Source organism: Arvicanthis niloticus, chromosome 1 (assembly GCF_011762505.2).
Source record: "Arvicanthis niloticus isolate mArvNil1 chromosome 1, mArvNil1.pat.X, whole genome shotgun sequence".
Taxonomy (NCBI): domain Eukaryota; kingdom Metazoa; phylum Chordata; class Mammalia; order Rodentia; family Muridae; genus Arvicanthis; species Arvicanthis niloticus.
This window is the reverse complement of record NC_047658.1, coordinates 11,948,564-11,969,017: the sequence shown is the minus strand read 5'-3', so window position 1 is coordinate 11,969,017 and position 20,454 is coordinate 11,948,564. Positions and strand designations below refer to the sequence as shown.

The 20,454-nt window shown below is 47.6% G+C and overlaps 1 protein-coding gene across 4 annotated transcripts in view; it reads right to left on the bottom strand.

Annotated features, from left to right (window-relative positions):
• The window catches only part of Ankrd27 (ankyrin repeat domain 27), a 48,978-nt gene that overhangs the window by 20,122 nt on the left and 8,402 nt on the right, over nt 1-20,454 (bottom strand). For 2 of the 4 annotated variants that reach the window (XM_034500883.1, XM_034500890.2), the window contains exons 3-16: nt 15,179-15,289; nt 13,958-14,114; nt 12,982-13,136; nt 12,081-12,140; nt 11,944-11,997; nt 11,795-11,860; nt 11,415-11,491; nt 10,035-10,156; nt 8,600-8,678; nt 7,244-7,376; nt 3,816-3,908; nt 1,836-1,963; nt 1,271-1,353; nt 516-631 (exon numbers count right to left, since the gene is read on the bottom strand). In XM_034500883.1, the coding sequence (XP_034356774.1) occupies nt 516-631; nt 1,271-1,353; nt 1,836-1,963; nt 3,816-3,908; nt 7,244-7,376; nt 8,600-8,678; nt 10,035-10,156; nt 11,415-11,491; nt 11,795-11,860; nt 11,944-11,997; nt 12,081-12,140; nt 12,982-13,136; nt 13,958-14,114; nt 15,179-15,289 (1,434 nt within the window). Of the gene's footprint in view, nt 1-515; nt 632-1,270; nt 1,354-1,835; nt 1,964-3,815; nt 3,909-7,243; nt 7,377-8,599; nt 8,679-10,034; nt 10,157-11,414; nt 11,492-11,794; nt 11,861-11,943; nt 11,998-12,080; nt 12,141-12,444; nt 12,619-12,981; nt 13,137-13,957; nt 14,115-15,178; nt 15,290-20,454 lie in introns of those variants that run through there. The other 2 variants (XM_076932294.1, XM_076932304.1) reach the window with 2 other exon arrangements.

Genomic DNA, 20,454 nt, shown 5'->3' with positions numbered 1-20,454 from the left:
TATTATACCAAATGACCTTTAGATCAACTGCCTGATATTCCAAAATCCAAAAGGGTCTGAAACAATCCAAAACACCCGAGCATTAAGGTGATGGGTCCTCAACCTGTACCTCTATTAAAATTATGCCACTGCAGGCTGACAAGATGGGTAAGCAGATAAAGGTGCTTGCCACCAAGCCTGACCACCTGAGTTCAAGTCCTGGGACCCACAAGGTGGAAGGGGAAAACAGACAGCAAGCTTTCCTTTGACCTCCACATGTGCACTGTGGCTCACATGCATACATACACATGCAATATACACATAAATCATTGCTTCCCACCACACAAAGTTTAAAGGGGAATGCCCAGAACCCCGCCCTTCCTACCCTGAGATGATCAGGGATTTCCCCATCCCGACCCATCTCCAGAGAGGGCCTTTGGACTCCGGGTTCCTCATGCCTGGCAGCAAGCACTGGATCAGCATATGGTACAACCATGACGCCACCATGCAATGCTACACATGACCCTGCTGCTCACCGTCACACTCTGGAAGCCCTTCTGACACGCCAGATGTAAGGGAGTGGACCCATGATAGTCTGTGGCGTTCACTACGGCACCTTTGGAGACCAGGAAGTCAATGAGGGATGCCTGACCTGCAGAACAGAAGGACCTCTTGTTGGTAGAGGAAACAGGGGGGCTCCCAACTACAATGCTAACTCACCGTGGAATGCCCTATGAAGGGATCACACCCACATCTGCTCTCAGCAACAATGGACCAGGGACTGGGGAGATGGCCCCGTGGATAAGAACACTGACTGCTCTTCCAGAGGACCTGGGTTCGAATTCCAGCACCCATGTGACAGCTAACATTTGTACTCCAGTCCCCTAGTTTTAAGTTGGAGTCTCACTCTATAGCTCAAACTGGCCTTGAACTCATAATCCTCCTGCCTCAGCTTCCTGAGTGGCTGAGATTACATGTCTGCATCATTACACCTGGCTCAACATTATCTTTGAGGATGGAGATATGTGACTCCCAAACCACAATTCTGTGAGATCATCTTAGCCTGTCCTCACTGGCCAGCAGCAACTCCAAGCTTGGAGAGTCACATGATCCTTTCCAGCCTGTGAGATAGCATGGTGGCCAGCAAAACCAGAGGGACATTTGTCAATCTTTCCTGCCCTGTGGGATGTGCCCACAACAAAGCCCCTGCCAGTATCCTACCACCGGGGCCTCCAATAGCCTGTGGGGGACCATCCTTTTGCCTCACAGAAGCCAGCCCAGGGCCACATACCACAGAGGGCAGCCACATGGAGTGGTGTTTGACCTCTGTCATCTCTGGAGAAAGGAGTGACAATTGACGGGTCATTCAGCCTCCTGAAACAGAAAGAAGATATGGGAAAAATACAACAGAGGAAGGCATGGCAAAGCCCCGCCCTGCCGGCTGCATGAGACTGTGCGAAAGGAAAGGATATCCAACAACGAGCCTCTTTCAGGCCTCTGTGGGGTGAGACTCTCCTGTGGGTCGAGATTCTGAGGCCTGTAGCATCAGTGTCCTTCCTCACGACCCCCTCAGGCTTCAACACACTACAAAACTGCCCTTAGAGCATAAAGGGAAGCCAAAAAGTCACTAGAAGGAACTGGCACCCACTCCTCTCCATCTTAAAACCTTCTTGTGAGGCTCAGACAGGACATATGCAAAGCACTAGGATGCAGCTGAGGATACAGAAGAGGCAAGCGTGTCACCCCGCACTCAGGACAAGAGCCAGCAGCCACAGAGCAATGGAAAGAGTTCAGTTTCGTGGCTGCAGCCCCTGACTCCTCACCCTGGCCCTCTGAGCCTCCAAGGTCCCTCTTACCCAGAGACGAGCTTCTCACAGTCCTCACAGGAGCAAAGCGGGTGGCACATCTTTTGCATGGCATCTTTGTCCTGGTCATCTTGGCTCAGAAGTCTTTCTACTTCCTTTTGGTTACCAGAGGCGATGTGCTAAAGGGGGACATCCCAAATACTGTCAATGTTAAGGAATCACCTGCTTTCCAAGAAATGGTTCTTTTGGTTTGGTTTGGTCCACTTGTGGGTGGACCCAGGGTGTCACACACACTAGGCAAGTGCTTTATCATGGAGCCACATCCTGGATCTTCTTCAGCTTAGAGAAAGGATCTCAACAAGTTGCATATGCTGGCCTTGAACTCACACTGTATAGTGTAGGCTGGCCTAGAATTTGTAATCCTCCTGCCTCGGTCTCCTGAAAGACTGGGATGACAAGCCTGAACCACCAAGCCTGGCTTATTTTGTTTTTAGATAGGTCTCATTCTGTAGCCCAGGTTATCCTTGGACTCTTTTTGGTTTGTTTCCATTTTCGAGACAGGGTTTCTCACCGGGCAGTGGTGTCGCACACCTTTAGTCCCAGTACTTGGGAGGCAGAGGCAGGTGGATTTCTGAGTTCAAGGCCAGCCTGGACTCTGGCTTGGTGACCAGTCTACAGAATGAGTTCCAGGACAGCCAGCGCTACACAGAGAAACCCTGTCTCAAAAAACCAAAGAGACAGGGTTTCTCTGTGTAGCTCTGATTATCCTGGAACTCACTCAGTAGACCAGGGTAGCCTTAAACTCAGATCTCCACCTGCCTCTGCCTCTGCCTCTGAGTGATGAGATTAAAGGCTTCTCTGAGATGATGCTGAAATGGCTGTTCTCTGGGACTGGCTTCCAGCCTGTCTGGGCAGATAGAGACACTGGCTTGGTGACTGAGATGAAGCCACTCTGGGTGACAGCTTCAGGGCAACATGAACTCACATTCAATGACTGTTTCTATTGCATTTGCAATCACATTTTTTTTTTAAACCTGACAAAATTTCCAAAGTACTAAGAAGAGGCACACGATCCATCTCAGGCCTCTGTGGATTTTGACACTTCATTAGCAAAAGCGTCAGTTCTGTGGGGTCACACAAGCCTTTATCCCTAGCACTCGGGAGGCAGAGGCAAGAGAATCATGAGTTTAAGTTCTGTATGAGCTACACGGGTAGACACTGTCTCAAAGGACCATGGACTGAGGGCACAGCTCAGCTATAGAATACCAACCTAGAATCCACCAGTAAGGGGCTGCAGTGTGGCTTAGCCACAGAGCACTTGCTTAGTACGTGCAAGATCTCAGGTTCAATTTCTAGTACTGACAAGGGAGGAAGAGAGGGAGACAGACGGACAACTGGACGGATGAACAGACAGTCTCAGTGTTATTTTTATAGTAATCAAGTATACCCTAGACTTAAAGGAAAGGAAATGAATATAATATCGTGACACCCCCACCCCACCCCCATCATATAAACCTACAGGGCTTGGCCTCTGTGACTTACAAATGTGCTCTCTCTAGGGATCTATTCTGGCTCCCAGGAGCCTAGAAACACCAGCATACTTTCAGAGAAGGTCCACCCTCAGGCAGTTCATAGTGATGGCTAGAACATGAGTTTCCCAGGAGTCAGTGAATAGCTGAACAGGGAGCTTCCTGAACTCAGGACCAAAGCTCCAGGGCATCTGATGTTACACTGTCAGCTAAGGCCTACCACAAGAATGCTGGCACCTTGGGTCCAGGAGAGGTATCAGCTCTATCAGGTACGAGGAAGAGGTCCCACTGAGCTGGCCTTGAATGACAGACAAAGCTTAAGAGGCCTAGCAGTCCCTATGTGCTCTGCAGTGGTAACTGCACAGTATGTGTTGGGGAAGATGGGTAGTCTTCTGACCACTCTCCCAGACAGAACACAAATTAATCTCCCCAGGACTTTCACAGACACTGAAGGATAGAACAATGCTCACACATCACCTCCAAAGGCATCCTGGTGCCTTACCTTAAACAGGCAGTCGATGGGTGTTGATGTCATCTGGGACAATAAGTTCATCCTCTGCTTGAGAAACAGTCTGTCGCCAAATCCCTCAGAGTCCTGCGGTCATCACACATCACAGACCCCTGTCACAGACCCTTCCCAGAGAGGTCCCAAGCACAAGCCCTGTCATCCCTCCCGGGCATGGCCCTCAGGGGCTCTCCCACCCAGATCTGCTCTCTTGAGATGAAACACAGATCCTCCTCAGGGTACACTAGGAAGCGAGCTCTGAAAACTGTGGCCTGGGCAGCAAGACTGCAAGGTGAAGAAAGTCATCTACAGGGGTGAAATTTGCCACATACATGCCATCATCATCTAGATTGACACTGGGCTCATCCTGGCCTCCGCCCCTCTCTGACCTCCCTTCTAATGCCTGAATGGCTGACTCTGCTGCTTTAACCAGGGCTGTGGATCACCTGACACTGTTTTCTACTTCCTGATGTCAGGCAGCAGGGGGAATCTTGTTTCATGAATCTGCTCATGAAAACACCCGTCTAATTCACTGGAAAAAAAAATATATATATAGGGAGGAATTCCTGACTCCTCTCTCAACTTTCAAACACTTAGTGCATTTCAGGAATCCACCCAAATTAATATGCCTATCAAAGGTAATGCCTACCCAGGAACAAAATGTCTAGAATTTGGACCAGGGGAGATGGCAAGATGCTTTCTGCCCTTCTAGAGGATCCAAGTTTAGTTCCCAGCTGCAATATCAGGTGTCTCACAACTGCCTATAAATCCAGCAGCAGGGAATCTGATGCCCTCTTATGGCTTTCACAGGTACTACACATATATGTCTACACACACACACACACACACACACACACAAAATCTAAAAATGTAGAAATTTATACTTTATTAGCTATCAGTTATTATTACTACCTGATGATCATGATGGCTAAAACTGTGTGCATACAGGTAGTGTTTGAGACAAGACTTTCAATTCTATATTCTGTTTGTTTCATTGTGGGCTTGCTTTGTTTTGTAGTGCCAGGGCCTTACCATGCTAGCCAAAGCCCTATCTTGAAGAAATAACACCAGGATCTTCTCACTGCAGAATTTGAAATAAAGTGATCAACAATGAGTCATGCTCCCAGCTCCTCACTGGAGGATTCTAGTCAGGGGCTCTACCACTGAGCCACGCCCCCAACTCCTCACTGGTGGGTTCTAGGCAGGGGCTCTACCACTGAGCCATGGCCCCAGCCCCTCACTGGGGGATTCTAGGCAGGGACTCTACCACTGAGCCACGCCCCCAGCCCCTCACTGGGGGATTCTAGGCAGGGGCTCTACCACTGAGCCACGCCCCCAGTGCACTGCAGGAGGAGGGATCATTTCCAGAGTCTTCTATCCAGCATCATCCCTTATGTCTGCCCACCTCCAACAAGGACTGACTAATGTGATACACAAATGCTGCCAGCATGTCAGAAGGAGCTACTTCTGTCCCCAGCTGCCTCATGCTTAAATAAAGCTCCAGCAATCTGCTTTGTACAGTGACTGACAGCTGAGGAGCTTAGGACCAGAGACACATCAAAGGCATGGTATAGCAGGTCAGTTAGGGGCCTTTTCTCCAGTTGAGGGTGGAAGCTGAAAAGCAGCAATGAAGGGTGGAGCATCCAGGACTAAATCTGTGGGTGGAACAGGAGCTCAGAGAAGCAGTATAACCCAGAGGCTTATGGGAAATGAGCTCAAATGCTGTAGGAACTCAGAGGCAGGTATGGCGATGAATGTCAGCATCTCAGTGGGGAAGGATTGGGAGCTCAAGGTCAGGCCAGCCTAGGCAGAGAGATCTCACCTCCAAAAGCAAGAGCTCAGAAAAGCCTGCATGCTTAAGGATTCAAGCATCACCTTTCTAAAAACAAAAAGCCAATGAGAAAGCAAGGCAGACGAGAGTGTGTAAGAACAAAGCAGGGACATACCATTTTAAAAATGTAAATATATAGGGATGGAGAGATGGCTCAGTGGTTAATACTCGTGGCTCTTCTAGAGGTCCTGAGTTCAGTTCCCAGCGCCCACATCAGGTGGCTCCCAAATGCCCGTAACTGTAGTTCCAGGGGAGCCAGCACCCTCTTCTGCCTCTTCAGGAACCTGCACACATGTGGCATACATACACACACACACACACACACACACACACACACACACACACACACCTCAAAAACTAAGCAGGCAAGGGTCTGCTTATTCCAAAGGTCTCCACCTTGATCCTGCCACCATGGCTATAGGAATTGTTTTTGGACAGCTGAAGTCTCCATTTATGAACATCCTAGGGATGCCTGTGGCTAGCTCAAGTTTTACAACACTCTGGAGAGGAAACATCTGTGAAACCACTTTACATAGACCTGGTAGCGAAACCAACTCAACTGACTGATATGCAGAAGCCTCACCTGCCATGTGGAGATATGCACAGGCTCTCTCGCCAGGGAAATGGCATCACCACATTACTGTTGGCTTCACGACTTACTATGAACTCAAAGAAGCCAGTCTGCAGTAAAAGCAGAGTTCATTCTTATGGACAGACTCCCATGTGAAGTCATAAGAGATGAGGGTACCACAGTACCGTCTGGGTCAATAGGTCAAGCAAAGTACAGGCATCTATCTGTCAGGCCTGACCTGCTCAACACCCAGGGGATGACTGTGTCTTTTTTTATACAGGGTCTTACTACATGCAGCCCAGGCTGAACTCAGACTCACTCTCCTCTTTGTGTATTTTAATTATATTTACTTTCTTTTTCCTTTGTCTTCTGGCACAGTGCCTACAGTAAAGCCCAGGCTGACATGGAACTCACCATGGGACCAGGTCAGCCTCAAACTCACAGCAATCCTCCTGCCTCAGCTTCCTAAGTGCTGGGATTACAGTCATACACCACCATGACTGACTTCAGCCTGGAGATCTTTCGGAGTACTACTGAGCCTTATCTGTAGGCATGTAGTAAAACAGGCCCGTGATGAAATCTAGGTTTAAGACTCTCATAATTTACATAGAAACAGATCCACCCTCTCTCACCAAAGCTCACCAGCTAAGGAAACAAGAATAAGTCCACTGAGTCCTCAAACTGCACATATTAATTACCACTTCTTGCCTATTGTCCTCACAAAGTTCCGATCTGATCTGCCGTCTCTGGCTCCCTTCCCCACACTCGGGCATCTGAAGATGGCAGGATTAATGGAGCAGGCTACTGACCATGGAAATCCCACTGGCAACACACCAGCTCTCACAGTCAATTGTGGGCTTAGCGTGCAGTTTCTTGAGTAGCTCTCAAACTTCCTAACGATTAAACAGCTGAGGCTCCCATCTTGGGAGACCATGAAAGAACAGCTACCCTCTCAACTCAACTCTCTAAAGGTTCCCCAACAGCCACAGAGGGAGGAAGAGTGGGTTAGCGGGGAGACCTTACAGGCGGCTTCATGGAGAGACTTCCTTGCCGGATGTATTCAATCGCAGCCTCGACTGAGGTCAGGCAGTATCCTAGCTCATCTTTGGCCGAACTGCTGAATCTGAAGTTTTTGATGTAACTCAAATTTGCCATCCTAACCAAAAGAAGAAAAAGGGGTTACTGCTGGATAACGGACACTTTACAAACACTATGTATGGCTGATTAATGCACTCCATCGAGCGTACTCACTAGGGGTAGAGGTTGGATATAATGGCTGCTACCCAGCTTCATCCCATTGCATATATTGCATACAATTAGGACAAGAAAACTACCAGTTACTTCCCTGAAAAAGGCTGGCTACTAGAAAGCTGGAGAATGACCCGCACAGGCTCACATTTGAATGCTTGGCCCTCAGTAAATGGAACTGTTTGGGAAGGATTGGGAGGCGTGGCCTTGTTGGATTAGGTTTGGCCTCTTTAAAGAAGGTATGTCTCTAGAGGTGGGCTTCAAGGTTTCAAAAGCTTTTTTTTCTCCCCCTTTTCGTTCGTCTCTCCCTCTCTCCTTTCTTCCCTCTCCCTCCCTCTTCTCCCTCTTCTCCCTTTCTCTCTCTCTCTCTCTCTCTCTCTCTCTCTCTCTCTCTCTCTCTCTCTCTCTTTCGACCTGCAGCTTACGGAGCATGCAAGCTCTCAGCTACTGCCCCAGCAGCACCTTGTCTGTCTGTCTGTCTGTCTGTCTGCCTGCCTGCCTGCCTGTCAGTACACGTCGGCCATAATGATTATGGACTAACCCTCTGCAAACGAAAGCAAGTCCCAGCTAAATGCTTTCTTTTATAAGTTGTCTTGGTGATAGTGTCTCTTCACAGCAATAGAACAGTAACTAAGACAGCTGATTATTGGGGATCTCAGACCCATGTGCATCTGCCTCCTGAGTGCTGGGATTAAAGGGCTGAGCTAACACACCTAGCTAGAAAGCTCATGTTGTAAAGTGAATTATGGTTTCCTATGAGCTGGTGTCTGCTTCCCACACAGCAACAGACTCGTCACATTCTTTACAAAGGGAAACAAGAGGCTCCCCAAGCCTCAGTTTCCCATCTGTCCACTGAGGGAAAGCCACCCCTGAAGGATGGAGGAGATAACACTGCCCTTATGAGGTACATCACTAAATGGAGCTTTGCCTGGAATCACCCCAAATTTAAAATGCACAGAGCAGCCAGATTTTAATATATTATATGCCAGGCAGAGTGGATCTCTCCTAAAATCTCAGGGCTCAGGGGCTGAGACAAGAAGAGCAAGAGTTGGGGGCCAGCCTGGGCTGTAGGAAAGACCCAGTTCAAAAGAATCTAAAGAGGTAAGGAGTATTTTAACAAGCAAATGTTACCAGTTAGGGATCTCTGTTTTCACAAGCAGATACAACAGGACAGAAAGAAGATCATCAGCACACATGGTCTCCAAATTCACTGCAAAGGGAAACACAGGCCCACAGCCTTCATGAGACCCAAATGGAAGGATAGAGCCCTCCTCCACCAACCAAGACCAAACCCAACCCATGCTCCAGTGAAATCACACTCCAGGCAGAAAGCACTGAAGTTTCCTTGACAGTGTCCTGAACAGATGTCACAGTGAAAGGGATAAAAGAATGTACAATTAGCAGGGTGAAGCAGCACAGGCCTGTCATCCCAGCTTTTGAGACTTGGAGGCAGGAGGATCCTGAGTTTGAGACTAGTCTGGGCTACATGGTGAGTTCCAGGCCAGCCAGGACTACATAGCGAGACCCTGACTTAAAAAATTAAAAGAGGGCCGGGCAGTGGTGGCACATGCCTTTAATCCCAGCACTTGGGAGGCAGAGGCAGGCAGATTTCTGAGTTCGAGGCCAGCCTGGTCTACAGAGTAAGTTCCAGGACAGCCAAGGCTAACAGAGAAACCCTGTCTCGAAAAACCAAAAAAAAAAAAAAAAAAAAAAAAAAAAGAGGGGCTGGTGAGATGGCTCAGCAGTTCTGAGCACTTAGGTTTCAAAGGTTTGGAGTTCAATTCCCAGCAACCCCATGGAAGCTCACAACCATCTATATAAGGGGATCTGATGCCCTCTTCTGCCATGCAGATTCAGCACAGTGCACATCCAATTAAATAAATAAAGTAATTAAAAGAAAAAAGAAAACACCGGATGAAATAGTACACATCTGTAATCCCAGCAAGAGGTGAGCTGAGGCCAGCCTGGGCTATATAATGTGACCCTGTCTCAAAACATCAACAACAGAACCTAACTAAGTGTAAAGACAGACCATGAATGAATGTCCCAGCCACCTCTGCTACTCGGTGTCCCTCCCGAGAGAGAATCTACTTTCTGGGACAGTTTATGAGCCCGTCACCCAGATGTGTGTAGCCCCCACCTCCACCTTCTTCCTTGCGCTGCTGGAAGTGCACCTTATGCTTGCTTGAATATCCCTCTTAAGATTCTCTTTACTTCCATTGTCTCAACTTCTTAGTGGCTCTAGGGATGGAACCTTGGTAGAGGGGCTCATGAACACCCAGCAAGAGCTCAGCCACTAAGTGACAATCCCACCCCCTACTTTACTTTTACATTAGATTGTTTTTTTTAAATATATATACAAAATGAGGTGAGCTAGCCTAACACCTACCCCCAGCATGGCTCAGCTGAAGCCCCCGCTTTTCTCTCTCAGGCTTTGCTAACCTGCTCCTGCCTTACTCGTCCCCCAGGACACTCCCCATGCAACTCTGGTCCCTTGGAGGTGTTCCTCCCAGACAGACCTTCCCATCTCCTGCCTCATCCAGCCCGGTCCCCTCCCAGCACCAACCTCTCTGGCTGGGAGACTGTGTCATGAGCTGGACCACCTTCCGCAGGCACAGCAGCTTCTGCTGTGGGGATGTACACTTGTTCAGCTGCCCCAGCTCTCTCTTTGCCCGAGGGATGTTGAAGCTGTGATTTACAAAGGAGAAATTTCAGGCTATGGTAGAGGGTTCAACGTTCTTGTCCTGTTCATTAGACTTTTCTTACAGCTTCAAGGAATGACCAACAAAAAACAGACCGAGAAGAACTCTGATGCAAGTCAGTGGTGTTCCTCTCAGGCTTGCAGACCAGAGAGCTTCACCGGGAATTCAAAAATATAAAAATCCTGAAGTCTGACTTAGAGGTGCTGGTCTGTGGTTCTGGCACTTAGGAGGCCGAGTCAGGAAGATTACAATTTCAAAGGCAGCCTGGGCTATACAAGGTACCTGGAGCATAGAGAGAGCTATTATCTCAAAAAAAAAAAAAAATATGGGCTGGAGAGATGACTCAGTGGTTAAGAGCATGTGATGTTCTTGCAGATGAGTAGAGTTTGATTCTCAGCATCCACACTGGGCAGCTTACAACCAACGGCCTGTGACTCAGGCCCCTCTGGCCTCTGAGGGCACCTGCGCTCACATAAATACACCCACACAGAGAAATGCATATACACATAGCTCAGATAATAAAATAAAACTTTAAATAATATAGAGCTCAAAAGGGGGCTCAGTGGTTAAGAGCGCTGGCTGCTCTTAAAGAGCCCCCCACACCTCCATTTGATTCCCAGCATCCATATGGTGGCTCATTACTGGTTCTAACTCTAATCCCAGGAATTCTGATGCCCTCTCCTGCCTTCCAAGGGCACTGCACACATGTGTGCACATACATGCAGGCAAGACACTCATACAAACTAAAACTAAAATAAAATAAAAAAGAGGAAAAATTTTTCACATGGCAACAAAAAAATATTAACTTTAAAAATTTAATAAAAGCCCAAGATAGAAATAACCCAAGCGTGAGGAGAGGCTTACGCATCAACACTTTAGATATGTTTAGCCTAGCGAAACTTAGCTGGAGAGTGAGAGCCTTGGTGGTCGGGTTCTCTCAGTGGCAGGTGAGGGCAGATGGCCTCCATATGGGGCCAAGCTGAGTGAGTCACATGCCCACCTGGAGGCTGGTTATACCAAACCCTCTTCCCCTTAGCTCCCACCCAGCTGGCACACTGGCCCACAAGGAAGGGACCACTATAAGGCAGGTAAGCTCAACTTTGGCTGTCTGGAATCATTGGGACCAAGTGTACAACTCAGTGGTCCCCACAGCTGCTGAGTCACTCCTGCCATGTGGTTGAGGGGAGAAGATGGTGTCCCAGCCACAAGCATGCTGAACTTCCAAAGCTGTGGGGCTGACTCACCTGAACTCGGGTTTCACTCCAATGTCTTTCTGCTGGAGATCTTGAAGGCTTCTTGTGATTTTGTTAAAGGCGGCGTCCTAGCAACAGATTTCAAATTTCTTTCAGTTAAGATTTTTGTTTGTTTGGTTGGTTGTTTTGAGACAGAGTCTCTCTACATATCCCCAGCTATTCTGGAGCAGGTATCCACAGAAACCAGAAGAAGATGCTAGATCTCCCAGACCTGGAGTTACAGAATGTTGTGAGCCACCCTTCATGGGTGCTAGGAACCAAACTTAGGTCTTTTGCGAAAGCAGTGTTGAACTATCTATCTCTCCAGCCAAACACTTGGAATTTCTTATGTTACGGTTCTCATCCTGGAGAACAAATACTGCAAAACTTACCTCACTCGCCTCCATGGTCCCCACGTATTTAAAGATCAGGTCGTAAATATCGTGATGGACATACATCTGTGGAACCGACAGACAGAGGCTGGTAGTGTGTATTGGGTGACACAGAGTCTCCCAGCTGCTGCCCTCCACTCTCTCCTTACCTCTACTGCCTGCTTCATCAGGTTCATCTGGGCCTCCTGCTTTGCAAGAACCTTCTAGAATTTAAGAGAAATGCTGGTTGAGAGTTTGGCTCTGCACATGTGCAAACTGCTGCTTCTCTGTTTAGACAGCTGCTTACCATGTGAGAGTCTCTGAGAAGCTGCTGGAGGCATTTGGTATAGAGAGCGTTTACGGAGTCCTGTGCAACGAAGAACAGAGAGAGGAGACCCCTCTTACCACAGAAGCCTGGGTGGGCAACACCCAGGGTGACAGGCTCTAGAGCATATGCAAAGCCTCTTCTAAAAGACCTACGCTCAGCTCGATAAAATTACGTTTATTTACAGTGTGTCTGAAAACCCAACACCCACTTGTCAGGCCTGGTGGCAAGTGTCTTTAGCCGTTGAGCCATCTGGTCAGCCTTCCACTTTTTAACACACTAAGTTATGTGTTTACACATTTGTGTGTGCTGAGGTCAGAGGTCGACCTCTGGTACCAGTTCTCACCTTCCCACCTTGCTTAGAGGCAGGACCTCTCTTTGCTGTTTGCCATGATGCTGAGTACTTCCGGCTAGCTGGTTTATGTGCTTCTGGAAGATTCTCCAGTCTCCACCTCCCAGCTCCTCTCCTAAGCATATTGAGGTTATGGACACATGCAACTGTGTCCAACTTTTATGTGGGTTCTGGGCATCAGAACTCGAGCTGCCCGTCTCGCATGGTGATCACCTCTACCTCGGAACACTTCTCCTGGCTCTCAGGGGTTTTTAAAAGGAGTATATGGGGGGAAAGTTCTCTTTGAGGTTAACACACATGGCCACAGTAAGCAGGAGTTTTACTTTCTTTATGATATTCATTTTTAGAGTTTGCAAAGATTTTTCACTTCCTGGAGGTCCTTATGCTACTTTGTACGGCAGAGACATTCTTAACAAAAGCTCCCACCATGCAGTGGGTACCCAGGGGAGTTCTGGAGCAGACAGACTAAAGGGTGGCACTGGAGTGAGTGACAGCGGCCAGTCAGGGAGCACGAGAGGCACAGGCACTAACTATGTGATGACGGAGGCTCTTCCTTTCACATTCTCGGAACGTCCGGTGGAAAGACGCGATGTTCTTGTCAAATCTCTCTGAGTGTCTTCCCAAAAATTCTCTCACATCTTCGATGGTTTTTAGGGAAAAAGGATCTGAGGGTGCTGAAGGTTCTTCTGAGAAAAGAGAGTGAGGGTCAGGCTGGCTAAAGTTTTTAGTTTCCTGACCAATGGGGGTTGGGTGGGTGGGTGGGTGTGTTAGATCCTTTCCCTGTTCCAGAAACAAAGATCTAGAAAACTCTCTCTCTCTCTCTCTCTCTCTCTCTCTCTCTCTCTCTCTCTCTCTTTCTCACACACACATTTCTGAGACAGGATAGACAGGGACCAGGGAAGAAGGTAAAAAAAAAAAATACCCTCATTTCAAAATATTGCCCAAGAACATCCCAGTTGCAGGAGAGCCTAGAGTCCGGAAAGCCACATAAGGTCTTTTCCGGAAACAAAATAACAGTAATGTGTAACCCTAGGGGCAACCCATGGGGCTGAGGTGAAGCCCAGACCGGAAAATTCAGACAATTCTACTTCATGGTGCATTTAGCACAGGGATTGTGCTGTTTCCCAGGGCAACTAAACAATCCATTGAAAACCAATGAGCTCTCAGAGAGGCAGCGGTGCAGCTGGTTTAATAAAGCCACAAGGTTAAGCCCTGAGGCTGAGCCCAGACAGCCTGTGCTCCAGCTCTGCACAGCTCCAGAGACAATCTTCCTCAAGGGCTGATTAGAGCACTGAGGCCTCTGGGCCTGGAGTCCTATCATATCCGCCAAGGCAGCCCCAATCCGCATGTCACCTTAGCAAGGGAAGTCCCAAAGGGGACTTTTATAGTTAGGCGGGTCTCTAATGGGCTCTTTGACATTTTTGTGTGTGTGACATTCAAGCATTTAACAGCTGGGTGACAGGAGAGTGCATGTGCAGGAGAGAAAAGGTCAGTCCTCCCTTGGTACCTGAAGCTTCTCTCTTCTCCAAAGGATGAGCAATACAGAGAATGCTGAAACTCTCTTCTTTCTCGTTGTAGAAAGTCTCTTCAAAGAGGATGGGCACAGAGAGAAAGCAAGCAAAACCTGCTCCTAGCTTAATCCTGTTTCCTTCGATGAGGACAGCCTGGAATGAAGAAAACATCACTGGACCAGTCACGGAGACCCTTGCAGCCTCCTCCTGGGAGGTATTTAGGCAGAGCCTGTCACCCCACCCCAGTGTGGGTTAGCTGGACACATGACTAGGAAGCAAGGAACAGATGTGCTAAGAAAATCTGTGATAGTTATGTGGCAGGCCTCACAAGCCACGGAGGGATGACAACCAACTGAGCAGGCTGATAACCCTCACCCTCTCAGATCTGCCGCAGGATCTACGAGTCCCACATGCTCTGGGCCTGGGTCAAACTGCAGACCAACCTCAGTGAGAAGAGTATAACTTAGGGAGGCCTGGACCCCTGACTGTGCATCAGTTGGGGGAATGGGGCCAGCTGAGTGCAAACAAAATGTCTACCTGCTTAACCTCTACCCACTTCCATTAAAAAACAAACAAAATGCATACACACAGCTGGACATGGCACCTCATGCCTGTAATCTCAACACTTTGGGAGGCTGAGGCAGGAGGATCATGCCAAGCCAGGCAGGGACATAAAAGTCTGAGACAGCAAAACTGTCTCAAAAATCAATAAATATGGGCTGAGTATGGTGGCGCACGCCTTTAATCTCAGCACTTGGGAGGCAGAGGCAGGCTGATGTCTATGAGTTCAAGGCCAGCCTGCCCTACAAAGTGAGTTCCAAGCTAGCCAGGGCTACACAGTAAGAGCCTGTCTCAAAAACAAAACTAAACGAAACAAAACAAAACAAAACAAAACCCACAACAATAGAAATAGTTCCGCGGGATACAGACCTGAGAAGGGGTGTATCAGGGAGCCCCAACACACAGGTAGATGACTCCCCTGGCTGAGGAAAGAAGGAAAGAACTCCAACCCCACTACACCACACAGAGTCTGGGTCCTACTCACTACTGCCATGGCCCCCTATCTCAAAGGCTCCCTAACAAAGGCGGGGGACTCATAACCCTTTCCAAAAATCAATATTTGATGCCAACAATGTGAAGTCTGAAAAACAGGGTTATCTTGTCTCTGTCTGCCCCATCCCCTATCAATCCTGAGTCACCCTAGAAGAAGTGAGTACCTTTCCATCTAAGGTCTGAAAGTGTCCTTCCGTGGGTACCAAAACATAGGACTCGAACTGGCAGGAGGCTTGCACACTGCCCGGCAGGCTTCCTCTGCAAGGCACTAGGACCTAGAACAAGAAGGAAGCTCAGTAATTGGTGGGCAGAGTGCCGTGGGACTTCTGCGGCCAGGCCTGGGATGTCTCCAAGGATCCTCAACAGGAATGTGTCCTGCTGAGCACTTGCTGAGGGGTGCCAGCTCACTTGGAAAATGGTTCTGGTCAAGACGTGGCTTGCTATGATTGGCGGCAAACGCGCTCTCGCTCTCTCTCTCTCTCTCTCTCTCTCTCTCTCTCTCTCTCTCTCTCTCTCTCTCTCTCTGCCACCTCAGGAGCCCTAACTTGTGTAATTTCTTTCTTTTTTAAAATATTCTTTTGAGACAGGTTCTCTCTATTATCCCTGGCTGTCCTGAAACTCACTATATGTAGACCAGGCTGGCCTCAAACTCACAGAGATCCACTTGTCTCTGACTCCTAGTGCAGGATAAATGGCGCCCAACACCACACCCAGCTCAGCTTGTTTAATTTGTGGAAGTATGACTGGAAAACAATATGACGAGCCCCACATGTCCTTCATCCAGCTTCAAAAATTAGCAATTCAGTGTCCAGTCCTGTGTCTTCGATATCTATACGCAATCTCTAGGTTATTTTGAAGTAAATCCCAGATTATATAAGGTAGAGAAGTGACTCATCCATATATATTTTTAGGAATGCATTTCTGAACAATGAGCCTTCTTTTAAGAAACAGGACATGGGGCTGGACAGACTCATGTCAATCATGGGGATCCCACGCCCTCTTTTGGCCTCTGGGGGCACTGCACGCACATGCACAAACCCACACACAGACATGCACATATACACATACATTTTTAAAAAAATAACAAGAAAATGAAAAGCACAACCATAATGCATAATTATGCACAGATGCCCACCTCAAATTTCTCTAATTATCTTCTGCTTTTTTCTTCTTAAAGATATTATTTTTAAAACTTTAAAAAAAATTTTTTTGTACAGATTTTGCCTGAATGAATATCTATGCACTACATGCATACAGTACCCACAGAGTCCAGAAAAGGATGCTGAATCCCTGGAACTAGAGTTACAAACCATTATGACTCCGTATGTGTGGTGGGAACTGAACTCGGGCCCTCTGTAAGAGCAGCAAGCGCTCTTAACTAATGGGCCTCTGCTCCAGCCCAAATGTTCCATTTCTGATATTTATATCTTCACTGTTTATATTCAGAAAAAATAAAACTTCCTTTTATGTGTCTAAACTCTATTCTGTAGCTTTTGCTGAACTCCCTAGTGAGTCCCCAGCACTGATGGAAAAAAATAGACATAGTGGCTTTTACCCACTATGTCTATTTTACCCAGCACTCAAAGAGGCCCTGCAGGGGGGCTGATCGGTGCAAAGTCAGCCTAAGTAATTTGAGGCCGACCTGGGATATTGTCTCAAAAAAAAAAAAAAAAAAAAAAAAAAAAAAAAAAAAACTGTAGTTGTATGCATTTGTTTAGAGGCTGGAAGAGATTGTCCAATTCCTTGAAAGCTGAAGTTACAGCATTTGTCAGCCAGCTGATAAGGATGCTGGGATCCAAACTCTGGACTTCATGATTGACCTGCAAGTGCTCTTAATTGCTGAGCCATCTCTCCAGGTCCCTCAGATATGAAATCTTAATTAAAAACTAAAGGGAAGCCTCTTGGTATCAACTTCGAAATGTGAAACAACTCCCGGCTCTAAGGGACCTCGGGGCTACGTAAAAAAGTGCAGCTGACAATAAGCACACTCAGAAGACCTTGAACACGGAGCATGGGTTCAGGATGTCTAGAAGCAGTTCTAGGGGCATGTAATGTCAGACTCGGAGGCTTTGTGATGGCTACTGTTGCTACGCTAAGAAACTTCACCCTAATTAAATCTACATCCTGTTTGCTTGCTGGCACACCTTCCTGTGCCCAGCATCCACCACAGTGGATTCACATCACCAAGCATGCTAGGTAGAGTAAGTGGCATAAATTCATTGACTGAACAGGGGACCCTCCAATTTCACAGACTTGCCCTTTTCCAGTGTCCTGACAGACCTGGAAAGGAGGCTAACCCTTCCATTTCAAGGGACAGGACCCCCTACTACAGAAAGCCACCCACTAATACACTATAGACAGTCCCAGCCCTTATTTTTTGCTTGTTTGCTTACTTTTTGTTGCTGCTGTTTTGAGAGAAGGCCTTGCTATGTAGCCCGGGCCAGCCTGGAACTCCAGAGCCTCACCCTCTGGTTCCTATTTGCCTTCTTTTAATTTTTCTGACAAGCACATGGACCCATCCTCCAGGTTGCAGTAGACAGTTGTCATGAACCAGTGTAAAAAGAAATAATCTGTTTTTCCTTTCAGCCCCTGCTCCCAGAATGACAACTCTGAGACTGATTATTTATTAACAAATGCCTAGGCCAAAAGCTTTGGCCCATTCCCTGACTAGCTGGTAACTTATTTAATCCAGTTCAACTATTTTATGTCTATCACTTGATTAGTTACCTCTCTTCAGTCCTGGCTGCTTCTTTCTTTGAATCTCCTAAGGAGCTCCCTCAGCATCTCGTTCTAATCTCTCTCCTCATTTTCTCCCTAGTTCTGCTACTTGCTGGTTTCTGTCAGTCTCCTCTAGTTCCCGGGCAAATCTCCCTCTTATTCTATTTCTCAGAATCCTCTTTCTTTCTGTCAGTGTCCTGCCTCCTGTTTCCTGCCTCAGCTCACTGGCTATCAGCTTTTTTGTTGGCAGGCGATGCTTATAAGAGATTCTCTCTATAAACCAGTCCTACTCGTCCCAGTGAATGACTCCACTGTGCAACAAGCCACCATTTAGCTGCTCTATGCAACAGACTTCGGTGAGACAATCATCCTTCCCACGGCAGCACTGTGTTTGCTGAGCCTGGCAGAACCTCTGATAATGATCAAGTCATTTTTCCCAAGCTTGGCATTGTCAGAGCTTATAGTCACCTGTTTCACTTTGACACAGGGTGGTGGCTGACCTTAAGTCTGTACCAATTCTGCTATGCTTAGAGACACTGTAAAATGGAAATCTCCAAAATTCAGTGGGTTGTCAACTTAAGAAAATGCAGCCATCGGCACTGACCCAAAGCCTTGTAAATCAACTGCATAAGTTCATTTTACCCATCCAGATGAATGTGAATGATTCCCAGGGTGGGGGTGAGGGTGATGTCTCACCTTGGGGGTAGAACGTAATTATATAGCTCCCCTACAAAGTCAGGAAACAGCTGCCGAGGACAAGAGTCCCTGGAGACAGACCTGCCCAACCCACTCCCAGAAAGCCCCAGGAGCATTATTAGCCTGGATAATAAGCACAGAGGTGACTATTAGAACAAGGTGGGTGTCACAGGTCCCTGTGACTGAAAGATGAAGGGTGTGGGAGGCGGCATTTCCATGGTGCAACCAGGGGGCAGGAAGAAGAGTCCTCCCAGGAAAGGAAGGCCTGGAATGGGGCCAGCTCCAGCAGTGGCTGGGCTGGGTAGGAGACTGGTCAGGCTTCCCCCTCGGCTGCCACACCCATGCGACTGCAGACCAGCAGAGCAGGGTAGCATACCAGTTTGTCTGTAGGGGAAAGTGTCAAAGATGGCTGATGCTACAGAAATACATTTATTATTCCATCATTTTTATTTTAAATGTTTGAGTGTTTTGCCTATGCGTATGCTTGTGCACTGCCATTTGTACACACTACTCACAGAGGCCAAAACAGGGCATCTGATCCACTGGAACTGGAGTTACAGATAGTTGTGAGCCACCAGGGTAATGACTGGGAATCAAAGCTGGGTCCTCAGAGAGCAGCCAGCATTCTTAACCACTGAGCCATCTCTCTAGCCCCAAGACAGTTTTTAAAATGGTGAATTTATATCTTTTTTTTTTAAGTCCCATGGTTATGGTTTGAATATAAAATATCTCCCACTGCTCACGTCTTAAATACTTTGTCCCCAGCTTCCATTGCTGTCTAGAAGTCTGTGGCACCTTTAGGAAATAGAGTCTGCAGAGTGGAAGTAGGTCACTAAAGCGAGGTCTTGGAAGGTCAGCTGTTTGCACCCTGGTTCCGGTCCTGCAGTCTGCTTCCTGTTCCTCTGTAATGTAGAGACGCCTCTGCAAATACTCCAGCCATCATGACTACTCCAGTAGGACAGAACATAATCCTCCAAAACTGATCCCAAATCAACCCTCCCTCCTTAGCTTGGTCACAGCATCAAGAAACGTTAACGCTATTCCCATAAAGGACTCTGATCTTCAGAGAAGATTCTCGGCTGGTTAATTCTTGGCCCCGGTGGCAAACTCCTGGGACAGAAATTAAGTCCTAAGCTGCTGATCCCACACTGCTCTCTCAGAAGTGACAGGAAGGATGAGGAACTTTCTAGAAGCAATTGCAATGCTCTATTTTTTTCTTCACTGTGCTAACAAACATGTAGATCACACTGCACGGTGACCAGCTTTGACTCATTTGCCCAAGCTGTGAACAACAGGGGGTCAGAGCAAGCCACCCAGCTTCAGCCCTAGCCCTACCCTGAGTACGCTGGCAGAGTAGTTCAGCAGGAAGGCTGGCCTCACCCAACAGGGCCAGAGAAGGCCTGAAATGTATCACCACCCGGAGTGAGCCAGGTACATCTGTGGCTCTCAAAGGGGCTGGAGTAGAGTCCTACTTCAAAAGATGGGGCTGAGCACACACAGCTGGGCCTTCTCTCCAGCCCCCTATCTGTTTCTTTACTTATTTATTGGAGTTCTACGAGACAAGTCTTGCTATGGTAGAGTATGCTGGCCTCAGACTCACATGTTTGAGTTACTGGCCTGTTTTGTCATGTTTCGTCTCTAATTTTTATTTTTTGTATAACGAATTCTATGGCTTCCAAAATCCAAGTTAAAAAATAAAAATCTCAGTTTGAAACATATGAAGAAAAACACTAATCATAAAACCCAGAACAAGTCTCTAGAAAAGGAGGCTGCTGTGGGCAGAAACAAGACACAAGTTAGTTCTGGTTTTCCAGAAAGGCCACCAGCCACCAGAGGTTGACCTGAGCTAGCTAAACTTCTCCTTTGGTTCAGATCCTCAGAGGCCTGACCTGAGCAAGTCACCCCTCAGTAAGAGAAGCAGAAGTTCAGTGTGAGGTGAGAAGGCAGCAGGACATAAAAGTCAACAGGGACTTCCCAAACAGAGTCAAAGGCAACACAACACGCTTGGCGCGCTCAACTTAAAAGT